The sequence below is a fragment of the Marmota marmota genome, unplaced genomic scaffold (genome assembly GCF_001458135.2).
Source record: "Marmota marmota marmota unplaced genomic scaffold, marMar, whole genome shotgun sequence".
NCBI lineage: Eukaryota > Metazoa > Chordata > Mammalia > Rodentia > Sciuridae > Marmota > Marmota marmota.
Genome location: NW_025999853.1, coordinates 26,848,227 through 26,864,236, shown reverse-complemented (window position 1 = coordinate 26,864,236; position 16,010 = coordinate 26,848,227). Strand labels below are relative to the sequence as shown.

General features: G+C 35.0%; 2 protein-coding genes across 9 annotated transcripts in view; one reads left to right on the top strand and one right to left on the bottom strand.

The window, feature by feature from the left end:
* Positions 1-1,522: 1,522 nt before the first annotated feature.
* Positions 1,523-9,132, bottom strand: Ccdc59 (coiled-coil domain containing 59). The gene is made up of 4 exons (XM_015482960.2): positions 8,700-9,132; positions 7,371-7,680; positions 4,303-4,402; positions 1,523-1,913 (listed from the first exon to the last, which is right to left on the bottom strand). The coding sequence occupies exons 1-4, from the start codon at positions 8,851-8,853 to the stop codon at positions 1,752-1,754; spliced, it is 726 nt and encodes a 241-aa protein (XP_015338446.1). The 5' UTR covers positions 8,854-9,132; the 3' UTR covers positions 1,523-1,751.
* Mettl25 (methyltransferase like 25) overlaps positions 9,031-16,010 on the top strand; it is a 185,852-nt gene continuing 178,872 nt past the window's right edge. For 5 of the 8 annotated variants that reach the window (XR_007348125.1, XM_048804537.1, XM_048804539.1 and 2 more), the window contains exon 1: positions 9,041-9,311. Coding sequence is in view for 4 of the 8 variants with exons in the window: in XM_048804537.1 (XP_048660494.1) it covers positions 9,041-9,311 (271 nt within the window). In the remaining 4 variants the exon portion in view is untranslated. Of the gene's footprint in view, positions 9,312-13,514; positions 13,608-15,872; positions 15,964-16,010 lie in introns of all 8 variants that reach the window. The other 3 variants (XM_048804562.1, XM_048804553.1, XM_048804557.1) reach the window with 3 other exon arrangements.

Below are 16,010 nucleotides of genomic sequence, written 5' to 3'. Positions count from 1 at the left end.
TCTTAAGATGAAACATCTTTCCAGGGGTTCCGGCCTGATGCTTTCTTGTGGTACATACAAGTCCCCTGAGGAGCCCATCTATATTATCTAAATCTTTGAGGGCAGGGCCATCAGATATGGTTTTATTGAAGCTCCCTGGGTGATTTTCTAGTTCACTAGAATCTTTTGTTTTGTATCTGACACTGTTTACTTTTTGCCTTAAAATGTGATTACTTGACATTTATTACCCTGCAAGATTCTTGTAATCTTTTTTTTTAAGAGTATCTCCAAATATAATCTTGCATATAGTAGCTGCCTAACAAAAAAGTTAAATTTTCAATCGTTTCTCAAAACAACTAGATCTTCTTCCATGTTTTATGACTAAACTATCTAGAGGAATAGAAGCTTGAAATTATTATAAAGATCACTGCCATCTTTTAGTCAGCATCATTATGTATTGTCTTCACCCACATAGACAAATATTGGCAGTCTTTCCAGTCTACTTAAGTACAATATACTGTATTGTAAATTTCTGAGCATTATTTTGCTATGCAATAGAAAATATATTTAGTGTTTCCTAAGCAACCCCTAATGTACTTTCAAATGCAGGAAGAAATCACTAGACAAAAAGGCTCCCTAAAACCTTAACACAATTTCAGACTGCACATGCTATCATTTAAAAAAACATACGATGCTTTACAACTGTTATGGTACAATCTCTTTGCTTACACTGACTATAGTCAAACTTTTATTATTTTGCTGCAATGACCAGGCAAAGAAACAGTTGTATTTTCTCTCAGCTTACTAATACACTGTAGGGCATGACTTGCTGCCCACTTCCCAGTCTGGGATGGCGCCTGACGATCAGCCAGGACGCGGTGCTGTGGGTGGTGAAGGAAAAGGCAGACCACCTCCAGGATAGGTCCAGGACTCTTCTGCCCTCTGGACAGCTCGTGCCTTCCCTTACAGACTATGGGATGGGTGTACCCACATGAACTCACTCCACCCCTCTGACCTTTATCCTGATTGGCTCCTGTGCAGTATATAAGCTGGGCTGGGTGCAGGTGGCCAGTTGACCTTTACCTTTCTTGGCTTGTCCTGGTCGGGGCATGCACCAACAGAGTGACATGGAGATCATGCAATCATGGTGTACCTCCCATAGGATCTAGAAAGCTTTATTCTTACTGTGACACTGCTGGGTTTCCACAATAATTTAAAAGGTTTTACACTAATAAGCTATGTCCTTCCACTTAAGGAATGTTTATAAAAATCAGACTCAATTCTTAAGCCAAACTCCTTTACCAAGCCTACCTTGTTATGATGGCAATAGGTTATTTTAGCACTCAGGTATCCTATTCTTGGGTGTCTGGAAAATACATTCTCCTATAGCATACATAATTTAAAATAAATAGAATATTAAATACTCTGAGGGAGTCGCTGACTTCCTTCTCATCAAAATGAATTTAAAAGTGATATACTGTAGCTGATTACCAAACTGAAACAGGTACATGTACTTGAAATGCTTCATTGAAAGCTGTCACTCTTATTTTTAAAACTTTTATTTCACAAACATCATATGATACAAAAGCAGTACACGCTTGATCATGTTTCTCAAATAGAAGGTTCTTTCAGTTCTTCAGGTCATCCTTCTTCCAGAGGAAAATAAATGTCACAAAATCTACAGCATATATAGAAAATTTTCTTTCACAAGAACAAAAATATTTGCAGAATTTAACCCTTAATCATTTTTCCTTAGGAAAAAAATGTCTGATTTAACTTTTTTCTTGTATTTTTTGAAGAAGATATTCCATTTGTAAATTCAAGTTTGGTTGGCCCTTTCTAGTCTTTTTGCTCAATATTTTGAACACTTCCATTTTCTTCTTTTTGTAGAGTCTTTGAGCTTCTTCTCTCTCTTTTTTTCTCCTCTCGAACTCCTGAAATTATTAACATATGTGAATTCACTAATCACAAGCAGTAGAAATAACTTAGAAGTGGTCTTAAGATAGCTATCACCATGCAAACACTCTTCAGGTTTCTCTCTTACATTCTGTAAAATGTAAATAGCTTCCCCAAATTGAAGCAGTATATAATTATTTGTCTTCACACTATAAAAATACATGGTATAACATGGACTAATGTAAAGTTACTGAACCATTTTACATATTTATATGCAAATAAAATTAGGTCAAAGAGAGAAGACATATATATCTCTACTAATTAAATCCACTGAAGTTAGAGAAGACTAAAGATTGTCTAGTGTAATTTTCCACATAAAACTAAAAACTTCATTTCCAAAAACGTATATCTGGTATCCCTTTTGTCATCTGCTTTGCAGTTTAATTTTTTAAAAAATTATTGACTACTTATGATATAGTGCAAAACATTCTGCTAGACATTATGATTTTGACCATTAAGAACTAGAGTTATTTTGATATGTTAAAATAAATATTCAAGTCTGAGTATAAAGAAAAAAAATTCAAAGTTCTAAATGGTTCTGAAAAGCCACTACTCAAAATTTACTCCAATATTCTTAGTAAATACAAAAGTTAAAAGTTCTTAAATAGTGTAATATGCGTACCATTTTCCAATTTCTCTGTGATGCACATAGCCAAAAAATAACACATTACACAAATACAGGACTTATATTTACTCATAATTAACAAAATACTTTCACATAATTATGTGAAATCACAGTACATTCCATTATCTTAAAACTTTTTATGCTAGCTGGGTTCAGTGGCACACACTGGTAATCCTAGTGAGGCTGAGGAAGAGGATTGCAAGTTCAAGACCAGTGTCACCAATTTAGGGAAACCACAGCAACTTAGTGAGACTTATTTGACAATAACAAATTTAAAAAAAGGCCTGAGGAAGTGGTTCCAGTGGTAAGGTACTCCTGGGTTTAATCCCCAGAACACCACCTCCCAAAAATTAAAAATAAAAATTTTGATGCTAGTTTTCTATGTGCATATTACAGGTGAGGAGCTGAGCTAGTGATTTCTGACAGGATTGTCCAAGATCTCTGATAAGTGGTAGAGCTGAATCTTTTATCCAAATACTGTAAGTTCCCATCATGCTACATTATATTACTTAAAATTACATTTTTTTTTTGTATTTCATTTATTTTTATAAGTACTTGAGTTTTGAATCATTATTTGTAAATTTAGGTATATGAAGCCTAGTTTACCCCATGGAGTTTTTCTAAGCAAAATATATGTATTTTAATATCTTTACCATCAATTATGGGTCTGTACTTAACGTTCTTAACAATTTCCCATCTGTAATGGTGTTGGCTTTAAAATCTGAGATCTACTAGTTCTAAGAAATGGCTAATTTTCATGATATAAAACTCTTTTTATATAACCCATTCTATATAAAGGAAATTTTAAAAGTATACAAAATGTTTAACAACATAAGGGTCCTTACTATGCTTCACTTGATATACTGTTTCCAAAGATGGCAAACTGTGGACGCTTAGAAAAAAGCATAAGGGTCCAGTATTTCCAGAGAGATATTTCTGCTTCATCCCAGTCTGCCTTAACTACATATATTTATTCTAAATCAAAAACAAAAAGGCAATTGAACTAACCATAACCTCTATAACAGGAAAATTTTGTTGAAGCTATAGATAATTGTTGTACTCATTGGAAAAGTCTATTAAAATTCTGATTTTCTGAATGATAACTGAGTAGCAACTTTCTGCTAAGTTAAAAAATAGGTAACAAAATAATATATAATATAGTAGGTTTTTTAGTTGGGAAAAATCAATTCTTAATATTTTATTCTAAAACCTCCCCTCTGATTTTTACTTGTTTTAATGCAAGATCATTCATATTTTGTATTTTAGTGGTTCTCAAATTTTATTAAGCATAAGAATCTCTTTGCCAGTTCTTGAACCATTATCCCAGGTGCACATATTATTAACCCCCAAGCAATAGTTTTAAAATTCTATTCTTGACCGAGCAGTATTTCTTGAGATAATATAAATAATCAATGAATGTGAACATGATGCAATTCTATGATTCTGCTCATTCATTCATTTAAGAAATATTTCCAGTTGGGAGGCAGAGGCATAAGAATCACAAGTTCAAGACCAACTTAGTGAGACATTGTCTTAAAAACAAAAAAGGGCTGGGGTTGTAGCTCAGTAGTAGAGTGCCCTGAGTTCAACCCCAATGACACCCCCCCCCCAAAAAAGGAAAGAAAAAAGAAAAAATTATATATATTTACAGACTACCCCAAGAATACCACCCCAAGAAACACAAGTTGTATTCCAGATAAATAAGGAAAAATGTACCCAAATATTGTAAAAGTAGAACTTACTTGTTTCTTGGCAGCACGTTTAGCTTGTATCCGTTCATATTCTTCTAGTGCTTTTTGATTTGATGTTTTCTTTTTATTCTTTTTTGGAATAGTCACAGAACTTTATAAGACAAATAAATCATAAGTTTTAAAAATGACTTAACCAAAATTATGATGCAATTGTGTCAAATACATATTTATAGACAATCTTTTCACCCAAACTTTTCAGTCAAGTTTATAAAGAACAGAAAATAGACTGCCACTTCTCGTTCACTCCTTAACTCTGATACCTGAGTCTCACTAATGCATATTAATTGAGAATAGAGAGAATAGGAAAAAACAATTTGCATATTAATAATAATAAGACTGAAAACATACTTGCAACTATATGATTATGAATCATATACTTGTTGATCAATTGTACTTCTTCTTCTGTAAAATGTCTGTTCAGTTCCTTAGCCCATTTATTGATTGGGTTATTTGTAAGATTTCAACTCACTCCAGTCAGAAAGACAATCATCAAGAATACAGGCAACAATAAATGTTGGTGAGGATATGGAGGAAAAGGTAAACTCATATATTGCTGGTGGGACTGCAAATTGGGAAAACCACTATGGAAAGCAGTATGAATATTCCTCAGAAAACTTGGAATGGAACCACCATTTGACCCAGTTATCCCACTCCTCAGTATATCCAAAGGACTTAAAACCAGCATACTACAGTGATGCATCCATGTCAATGTTCATAACAGCTCAATTCACAATAGCTAAACTATGGAACCAACCTGGATGCCCTTCAATAGATGAATGGTATATATATATTCAATGGAGTATTACTCAGCTTTAAAGAATGAAATTATTGCATTTGCCAGTAAATGGATGGAGTTGGAGAATTTCATGCTAAGCGAAATTAGCCAGTCTCCCAAAACCAAAGGCCTAATATTTCTCTAATATGCGGATGCTAATTCAATATAAGGGGTGGGGGGCACTAGAGAAGAATAGAGTTACCTTAGATTAGGTAGAGGGAAATGAAGGGAAAGAGGGGAGGGGATGTGGAGATAGGAATGATAATAGAATGAAACAGAAATTCTTAGTTTATGCATATTTATGACTGCATGACCAATATGATTCTACAACATGTACACTCAGAAAATGAAAAATAATATTCCATCTATGAATGATATATCACAGTGCATAAATGCATTCTACTGTAATGTATATCTAATGGAAAAAATTTTTTTAAAGATTATGGATCAATTACTGGGTGGTTAATGAAAATTCTTGGAAATATTTCACCATGGGAAATATAAAAAGCTTTGAAAGATCCTACAATGTTAAAAAAAAAAATTTAAAAAATACATTACATTGAAAGACATTATAGAAGTTGCTCGTATGAAGAAACTTTAATGTTAAAGTTCTTTGACCACCTTGTCTCAATTCTATTTCATCCACCACCATGCCTTGGACCTAGTTTCCATTTAGAAATAAATGTTCAATATTACAGCATTTTCACTTCTTTGAAAGTGTTCCTCCTTCCAAGGCTAATCTAAATACCTGGGATACCATTTATTTCCTTAGGATACCTGACTGAGTAGTAATCTTTCTTTCCTTTGTCTCTCAACTTATCACATTTTTCTGCAACTCCCTTGCTAATGTAAATAAAAAAAATTCATTATCCATTATTAGAGTATATGTCCTCTTAGCTCCTAATCTTTTCCCCTAACTTTCATAGTCAAGTTCCTAGAAAGAATAAAGCACAGACCATGACTGTCACTTTCCATTTACTCATTACCTTTTCAATGTCTCACTTCTGGTCCCCCACTCCAATCAAACTACCCAGGCCAAGATAGTGATGCCTTCCTATCCAAGGATCATCAATGGGCCATTTTGGTCTCTTTAAATGACTATTCACTACTTTTGAAAAGTCTACTCTCTTAGTTTAGGTGACCTTTTTCTCTTCTGATCCTTCTCACAACTTTCCTCTGCTGAGTTAGCTGTCCTTCCATTTCCCCAATTCTTCAATTTTGACAAGTTTATTTATCTTCTTCAATGACAGTTTTTTTCAATCTCAAAATAAAAAGCTTTTAAAAAAAAAATCTTAACTTGTTTCCTGATTTAACTCTTCTCACTTCAATTATCACTGGTAATAACTCAAATCTATAGTGCTAGTGCTTACTTTTTCACTGCACAACTCCATTGTTTAGTAATATGACAGATAAGTCTACTGAAAAAAAAACAGAAGTTTTAGTCTCTATGCCTTTGTCCCCAACTAAACTTTTTTCCTAGAGTCCTAGTGCATGTTAGTTTTAGCACAAATAATTCACAGTGTTAAAAGAACAAATTATGGACCCAAGTATCATCTGACTTCTTTGAAAGTTTAAGTTTTTATTATGTTTTTACCTGAAATATGTGGAGAAATAGTTTATAGTTAGCTCTTATAATACCAAAGTGCTGTGGAGCCATGTCATTTTTTAGTTACAACCATTTCCTATCCTTTGAAGAAAATCCAGATTAGTAACAGGAGGAGTAGTAGTTTACACTTATAAGCACTTACCATGTGTTATACATCCTTTTAAATGCCTGATATAAATTAACTCTGTCATCACACATCAAGATATACTAACACCATTTACCTCAGTGAATGATCTACTCTACAGCTGTGCAACACAGTGGCTCTCAATTACACACTTATTATCCTTCCCAGTTTAAAGGACACTAGGAAACAATATGCTAAGTTTGGCTCTACGATCTAAGCTGTTATTGACCACACTTACAATAATTCTCAAATATTACTTAAATATATTAGTAATAGGAGTTAACTATGGTCCAAGTAAGTTACATGTACGTAAGGCAGAAAGCCAAAGCTCAGATATTTTAACTTCATCACTTCTTCATTTATGCTAAACTAGTCTAATTCAGTTATTTAAAGTTAAAAAGAATTCTTCCAAGAAAATATGATCCCTACTTACACCATGACTTCTAAATGTGTTAAATAAGAAAAATCACAATTCCTATGTAAATATTCCTATAATACCTTTCAGAAAATACTACTTACACTTAAAGTAAAAGACTTCAGAAAAAAATACATACTTTTTCGTTTTGCCACACTGTTCTGGTTGAGGCTGATGAACACTACATTCGTCTTCAGACAAAGTCTGATCAATGCTATGCTCTTTTTCAGGCAAAGGCTGGTCAACTTGTTCTTCTGACAAAGGCTGGGTAACTTTTCTCAGTTGCTTCCTGAGTCTTTCTTCTTCAGCTAAATAAAGATGTTTCAGATGATCTGGATACTGATCTGTGAATTGGGACTCCTGTGATATTTGAGCCTTCTTTTTCTTCCACAGCAATTTCTTGTAATGTTGTTGAATCTTCAGTTTTCTCCGAAATGCAAAGCCTTGCCCTACATTGAAGGATATAGGTAATGATTATTGTCACAAAACATAAATTGAATGAAAAGATAAAGCTGTTAATTAAAAATGAAATCTTAATACATTATTACATTCAAATGTTACAATTATTTTGTTTTATTCTTTAAGAGAAATGTGTCTGGCAACAAATTTAAGCAGAGGGGCTGAACAGCAAGTTGGCCATCTGCAAAAAGATTTGGCGGACATTTGTCATACAACCACCTAAAAATCTCAAAAACTGACCAGTTCAGACTGTTGCAAACTTGAATTTATAACTGTACTCACCAATCAAAACCAAATTCCTCTAGGTCCTCTAACATAATCAGGCCCTTCAACAAATACGTACAAATAAACACATCTTTTTACCTTAGAGAAACTTACTACACAACGTACTACACACTTACTACAATCCGTTGTGTAGTAAGTTTCTCTACAGTAAAAATACTGCAACCAAAAGAAAAAAAAAAGTGCTTGACTTTCTTGCACAACTAACAATTATCAGAAGACTGAACTTATTTTATAGTTATGCATTCAAAATGGAATCTGAGGGACCTAACAGCAAGAAAAAAAGAAAAAAAAAAAGTTAAGAAGAACCGTGAGATGCGAATGGCTATTGGGATATCTGGAATCAGCAAAGTTTGAGAACTGTATTTCTGGCCCCATCCTGCACTCCATCTCTTACCGTAATACAGGTTCAAATGTATAAATGTAACACACCCCAGTGGACCTGCAGGCTCTCTCCCCTTAGGGCCACAGAGGAAAGGAGTTCTCATCAAGTCTGATATTATTTCTAAGGAGACATTTTAACCCGATTTAAATGATCAACTCTACCCCCATCTGCCCATCCAGAGCTCTGGGAAGCGCACGGTTTCAGAGGTTTTAGGAATGGCTTCCTCTGTCCCCAGCAGGACCCAGGTTTTGGTTCCTAAAACCTTCTTTCAAGCTTAGTCGGGTCGCGAGTCCCAGGACTTCGCAGACCTAAGGGCTTCTAAATGGCTGTCTTCTTACGCACCCTCGCGAACGCTGCCCGAAAAAGCTTGAGGATAGTTAGGCCGCCAGGTCCTCTTTTTCCCATTCTTATTCCTGCATTTGACAGGTGAAACCCCCTCAACACGCGCCCCCAAACCACCGGTTCTCAACCTCGCTGCCGGCCTGACGGGTGCCATAGTGGACCAATTCGGTCGACAGATCACCACGACGGACGTTCCTGAAAGACGTCACCAAACAGAAGCAATCCATCGCCAGACTAAAAGCCGACTCGGAGCTCCACTGATCAGGTCTGCACCACTTTTGTCAAGAGTCGATGCCGCGCGGCCATGTTTGCGCCACCTACAGCCCGGGAGGTTGCGAGTCATGGCTGCTGCTTGCCCTCTCCCGGCGACCCAGGACCTGCCCACGCTGCATGCCAAGTTACAGGGACTGCTGCGGTTCCTGAGGGACGCTCTGCCTATTTCCAACGCGCACACGGTGGACTTCTACACAGAGTCCGTGTGGGAAAAGCTGGTTGACTTGTCTCCGGAGACTGTGCTGGCTGCGTTGAAGAGGTCCGAGGCGGAGGCGGAGGCGGAGGCGGAGGCCGGGTTTCCGGAGGCGCGCCCCCTGGTGGAAGCAGAGGCGCGAGCAGGTGAATGACGGAGTAGGCGGGGTGGGAAGGGAGGAGAGATGGGTCCTGTTTGCACTGCGTGCAGCCAGGTGGAAGCACACCTGACCCGGGCAGCGGCTGCGCGTCGTTTTCCCAGGAAAACAGGGATCAGTTTACTGGGGACTGGGTGGCGACAGCCCTTCTGCGATGCCTCTTTTGTATTGGGGTGTATTGAGACTTACCATAATTTAAGGAAAACAAGGGGCATTCATTTAGTCATAAAACAATTTTTGACTTGAGTGAAACCAGCGAACAGTGCTTTCACTGGGTTTATAGATTCTAGGTAGGAAATAAAGTTAAGAGAAAAAAAAGGAAATTTCAGATGTTACTAATGGCCAAGTAGAAAATAAAAACAGTGTGAGGTGACAGGGCTTGTGGAAAGAGCCTCCCTAACCTAAGATGGGAAGGTACTAGTTGGCCTAGAGCCAAGGGAACAGGATTGCTGACCATGGGAACCACAGGATAGACTTAGTCTTAGCCAGGACCTGAGGGCAGCTGCAGGTGCAGTAATGGAAGTACACAGAGAACAGGTCCCATAGAGCTTTCTGGGCCATAGATTTGGCATTTTAAATGTGTTGGGAAACCTCTGGAGTCAGTTAGGCATCTTGGTGACCTAATCTAATATATATATTTGAAAAGATAACTCTGAGGGATTTTTGAAGAATAAATTACACAGTGGTGCAAAAGCTAGTTAAGAGATGATTTCACGCTGTGGGGCACGCTTGTCATCCCAGCTACTTAGGAGGCTGAGGCAGGAGGATGGCAAGTTCAAAGCGAGCCTTAGCAATTTAACAAGACCTTCAGCAACTTAGCTAGACCTTGTCTCAAAATTTAAAAAATAAAAAAAGGGATGGGGATGTGAATCAGTGGTTAAGCACCCCTGGGTTTAATCCCCGGTACCAAAAAAGAAAAGAGAAAGAGAGAGAGAGATAAATAAGAGATTAATTAGTGTAGGGAAATGATGACTTATTTGAATTAGGATGGTAGCAGTGACAATTTTGCATATCTGCTAAGGCAGCGGTGAGTTTTTGTGGGCTCCTGTCCCAGAGTAATGTGAATTCTAGAATCTATATTTTGAAAATAAAAAACCATTTTTTAATCCAACAGCAATGAAATCTAGAGAAGATTGTTAACTTTTGAAATATCTCTAGACCTAAAAGCTTTTTTATATAAAATATTCAATTATACAACTGCTCAGCTACTTCTTGTATTTAAAAGAGTGAGTTTTAATAATCTGTGTTGTAAGGAATCTTAATTTTTGATGATGGAAAGATGGGCATTTCCCTCATTATTATATGAGGTTCATTATTTGTGTCAGAGAAGAGCATTAGAATCATTTTGACTAGATTTGTTCTTTTATTAAACAGTTGTGAGTTATTATGGACATTATAGAGTAGCTGTGAAATTTGTAAACTTTGGAGTCATAATTCAAATCCCATTTCTGCCATTTATCAGTTCTGTGATCTTGGGGAAGTTCATTTATTACTCCAGTCAGCAAACATGGTAATCAAGTGTCAACTGTGTGCCATGTACTTTTCTAGAAATTAGAGAATTGTAAAGGGATGAAGTAGGACCCCCCCCACACACAATTTTTTTTTAGGTGCTACAGAGAAAAAGTACATAAGAGAGAAATAAACAAGGGGAGACAAGGTCTTGTCCAGGCAAGACCTCATTGAGGTTACTCAGGAATAAAAGATCTAACTGAGGAGAAAAAGAAACCATGATAATAGCTATTTCAATTTTTAAAATTAGTTTAGTTTTTTTTTTTTTTTAGCATAGTGTAAATTATCACTGCTCTGGGCAATATGCTTAATTAGTAAGTACTAGAAATGGTTGAATTTAAACTTACTGCTATTTGAGAGGAAGAAATAGGCAATCCTTGAGCCTCCCTTCTGCAACCTCTGCAGGGTCATTATTTTTCAATATGTTTTCAGTATGTTGTCATTTGTAGAGTTTGAGAATAGGTCAGTATTCTCTAAGCCTCCCAACCCAAGTGTGCCTGATTATTTTTATTTTTGCAAAAATTACTTGGTATTTTCTGAGTAAAATGTTGAGCTAGGTGTTGTGAATACAATAACGAACAAGGTATAATTTTTTTTTCAAAAACTTGCATCCTGCCAGACACAATTGCGCACCAGAGGCTCTGGAGGCTGAGGCAAGATAATCGCCAGTTCAAAGCCAGCCCCAGCAACTTAGTGAGGTCCTAAGCAACTCAGTGAGACCTTGTTTCTAAATAAAATATAAAAAAGGGCTGTGGATATGGCTCAGTGGATAAGTGCCTCTGGGTTCAATCTTCAGTACCAAAAGAAAAAACATTCCTTTTTAGGAGACTTTTATTTTAGTTTCTTCCCATTTCATGTGATCTGGTAATTTAATTATTATGCTTTTTATACACCAAATAATCTGTAAAAATCCTGTGCTCTTAGTATTGCCCTAGAATTGCTTTTTGATTTATTATATATTATTTAATTTCAACTATGTGAGAGTGCTCTTATCTAAAACTAGTTGGTTTCATTTTCCAAATAAATGTTCAACATTTTTTAATCTTTGAGATTGAAAATGTGTGGGTCTCAATTGTTGTATTGTTTTCTGAGTTAATTGTTATAAATTTCCCCTACAAAATTCTAGTCCCTTATCCCACAAGTTAAGCTGTTTTTCATTTATTATTTTAGTCGTCTTCCTGTTCCTAAGAATTTTGAGCTGAAATAATCTTTCATGACAACTGTTTACATACTAGGCACCTCAGACTTAATTCACTTTTTAACTAATTTATTTTTTACTTAGCAAATGCATTTTTAAATTTGTTTCTTTGAATAGTTTTGTTCCTCTCAAGAGAAAAGAATCTGATAGAGTTAAAATACTATGGTTAAATTTTTCTATCTTTATATTTAATGTCATTTTTATAAATATAATTGTGAAACTACTTTTGGCATGATTAAACAAACTTATACATTCAATGTGATGTTAGTATTGGTATAGTAAAGATATGAATGTCAATTTCTTATTAATTATTTCTTATTCCTTCCAAAAGCATGGTTTAAATGTTTAAGTAACTTATTAAAAATTTCATATACAACTGTAAATTAAGCTGTAATGACTTAACCAAAAAGTTTCCTAGCACATAATTGGGTGATATTAGTTTCTTTTAAAAGCAACAGGATATATTCTGGTTTTTTCCTTGGTAGAGTATAGGAAGATAGATAAACATTCATAAAATTTACCTAGGTCTATCTTTAATTTTCAAAAGTTGATAAGACATTTTAGCATTTGATTAAATTGTATTAAAAATTTATCAAAGATTGAAGTTAAAAGTCAACTGTTAACAGAAGCCAAAACTTTAAAATGCTTAATTAACCCGTAATCCCAGTGGCTTGGGAGGCTGAGGCAGGAGAATTGTGAGTTCAAACCAGGCTCGGCGAATTATTGAGGCCCTAAGCAACTCAGCAAGATCCTGTCTCTAAATGAAATACAAAAAAGGGTTCGGGGTATAGCTCAGTGTATAAGTGCCCCTGGATTCAATCACCAATACCAAAAATAAAAGTTTAATAAAGTTTGTATTGAATAAAGGTAAATTTTTTATGTTAGAAAACATGTTCAGTTCAACTCAACCAGTGAGCATTGTGCTGTGGGACTTTTATCCAAAAGGAAAATAACAACTATGAAGCCATTGCAGTAGCATTGGTGAGAGTTAATAGGGTTTGAACCACAGCAGTGATAGAGGGAGGAGGTTTCCAAATAAAAGACATTTTTACATCCAGATGGAGGCATGGGTAGATGTATAAATTGAGGACACAAGAAATATTTAAGATAATGTGAAGATTTTTAACTTTAACACTGAATGAAAATGCTCTTAAGACAGGAAATAAGAGAAAGATTACGGTAAAATGACAACATTCAGTTTGGTTCTGAACCTTTGAACTGAAGAAATCTTTAGAATATTTGTGTAGAAATTAATACAAAAACTTATGTCCTTTGAAGATTATTATGAGGAACGCACCACTGGTTTCTTGAAATTCTGATCCATAGGCTGTGTGATATTGAGTTTCCCCTCACTCCTGTAACACAAATTTTGGTGCATAGTTTCATTTTATCTTATGTCACATTCTAAATGTTCTAAATCACTCTCACCTTATCATACAATTATAAATATTTGGGCTGAAATGAGATTTTATGCTTCTCTAACAGGCTATTGAAGTCCTCGTAGAGGCCTCAGTGATTACATCCACAGAGTTTTTAGGAGAGTTCGTCTCTCTTTCTGTAGCTGATGATGCTACAATAGTAAGTGTATTGAAATATTGCTGTCATTCATGCATGCAGGCATTCATTTGTTCATTCATTCATGCTGTGTGCAAAGTACTTGCTTTACAGTTAGCTTGTAGCAGTAGTATTTTGTCTCTAGAAATAGATTACACAGTGAATCTTATAAAAACATTTTTATTCCCCTTTCAGAGACTTATCAGTTATTTTACATGTAAAAATTTCTTTTCAATTTCTGGAAACTTTTAAATCATTCTGGTGGAGAGAAGGTGTTAAAGGGGAATGAAAAAAAGTGGTTATGAAGACAGAGTACAAAATATTTTAATCTCTACAGGAGGAAATTATTGCCAAACCTGAGGCTGACAGGTTTGCTTAATGCTTTTCTTTTTTTTCACTGCTATTTTGCCTGATTTCCTTTATTGTCCACTATACTTATCATTGTGGCATGATAACAGAATTAAGAGCAAGTTCTGAAGTCAAGACTGCCTCAGTTTACATGCCCTGCCACTTAGTATCTGTGCAAATTTGGATCAATCATAGCTTCCCTATGTCTCAGTTTTTTCCTCAGTAAATGGGGATAAAAGCACTAATTAACTAGCTTAGAAAACTGTCATGAAAGGAAAAGAGTTTGGCATAGTACTTGGCACATAGCATAATAGTGAAGAATTACTGTGAACCCTTACAGGTGTCATCTCCCATAGTGTTTCATAACATTCAAGTAAGAGACATTTATTTTTGAAATTTAGTTTTTATTATTAATTGTAAATGTACATTCATTGTATTTTTAGTTTTGAAATTGTATTATGAATTCGTCTACTTAAGACTTTCATAATGTAATATATATGAATGACTTTTCTATCTTTTCTTACACATTGATCTCTGATATAAAAAAATTTATTCTGGTTTCATATTTATAGAAAATACCTCCCTCCTCCACTTCTCACTCAATTAACCTATCTTATAATAACTGTCATATAACACTGGCCTTTTTTTTATAAGAAGTTTCTCTTCTCTGAAATAGTAGGTTGCATGAAAAATAAAAGTATGTAGAGAACACAAGAAAAGCATATAATGAAACAGAACAGGAACTTCCAGTAGAGGGTGTTATGGGCAAAATAATCAAGCCACATAATATGCAGGTAAAATGGGCAACAAATTTAACAAGCTTTCCCTGTACAAAAAGAAAAAAAAAACAAATCTAAGAATTAACTAAATATAAGTAATCCTGTGGTTTCTGTTTTACTAGTTGCTGATCCCAAACTGATTATACAGGTACCCAAGGAAGCACTGTGCGAACTCTTGACACCATTATCATTGCCTTATAACTAACTTTTCACATACTGTTTCAGAGACAGAAGTAAAGACAAGTTCATTGACATTTCTTTCTTTGAATCTCTAAAAAGTAGCAAGTCATGGAAATTACAAGTTAAAAACAAAATAAGTATAGTGGATGTAGTTCCATAATTCAAAAATATTTTATTCATGGAATTCTGGCCTGAATAAAATGGTGTTAACCCTAATGATATAAACTATTGGGCTGGATCAGAACACTGGCCTTTTTAAAAATTAATTATTGTTGAAAGTCATTATCATTGCAATTAGATCTCCAAAATTTCTGAAGTAATGGGGGTAGGGGGCTATTATTGAAAGCAAATTAACAATATTTAATTCAGGTTTGATTGAAAAATTTTCAAGTATTTTCAGTAGGATAGTTAAGTTGATTTGAACCTTTACTTTTCCAACAGAAACATCACATTTCTTTCTGTTGGCAACATTGTCCAATAACTGACTTTTATAATAGTCCCTTTGCACATTGAGATTTAATACTCTTATTCTATCACACTCTAAGAAATTGCTGCCCTGGAACTTGGGGATGTTGAGACTGCTCTTAAACCTGAGAGTCTCACTTAATAGTTGACTGAGTTTTCCCCTCTGTATCATGCCTAAATATTTTGATGTGGATTTTATTACTTTTTGGCTGTATCAGTTCAGTTTGTAAAATGTCCAAAGAACTTTATATAACACATAAAATATATCTTAAATAAATTCACTATAGTAATTTTGAAATCTTCTTTTATTTTTAGTTGATTAAAGAATAGAAGTTACATATCCCTGCCAATTTTCTATTAATGAATTTGGTAAACATTGCCCCCACCTACTTAAGAGATACTAGCTTTCAAAAGATAATAGCTTAAATATGTTGTTTTTGTTTAGAATTCTATAAACCTACATCGGTTATCTTGCTTTCAGGCCTTGTCAAATAGCATCATTATTCTTTGTGTTTAGGTGAATTTTTATAATTTTGTAAGTAACTGTGAGGATCAGCTGTGCTAGAGAAGACTTCAGTGGTATATAGATTGTACCATGCTTTTATAAGGTGAGCATTTTACCTATTTTATTTTTCCACTGGATGGAGTTTTTTGT

Coding starts and splice junctions, on each gene's coding strand:
- Ccdc59 (XM_015482960.2), bottom strand. CDS start 8,853: ATGGCACCCGTCAGGCCGGCAGCGAGGTTGAGAACCGGTGGTTTGGGG. Junction 7,681..8,699: donor TTCGGGCAGCGTTCGCGAGG/GTGCGTAAGAAG, acceptor CCTTCAATGTAG/GGCAAGGCTTTGCATTTCGG. Junction 4,403..7,370: donor CAGTGTGGCAAAACGAAAAA/GTATGTATTTTT, acceptor TGTCTTATAAAG/TTCTGTGACTATTCCAAAAA.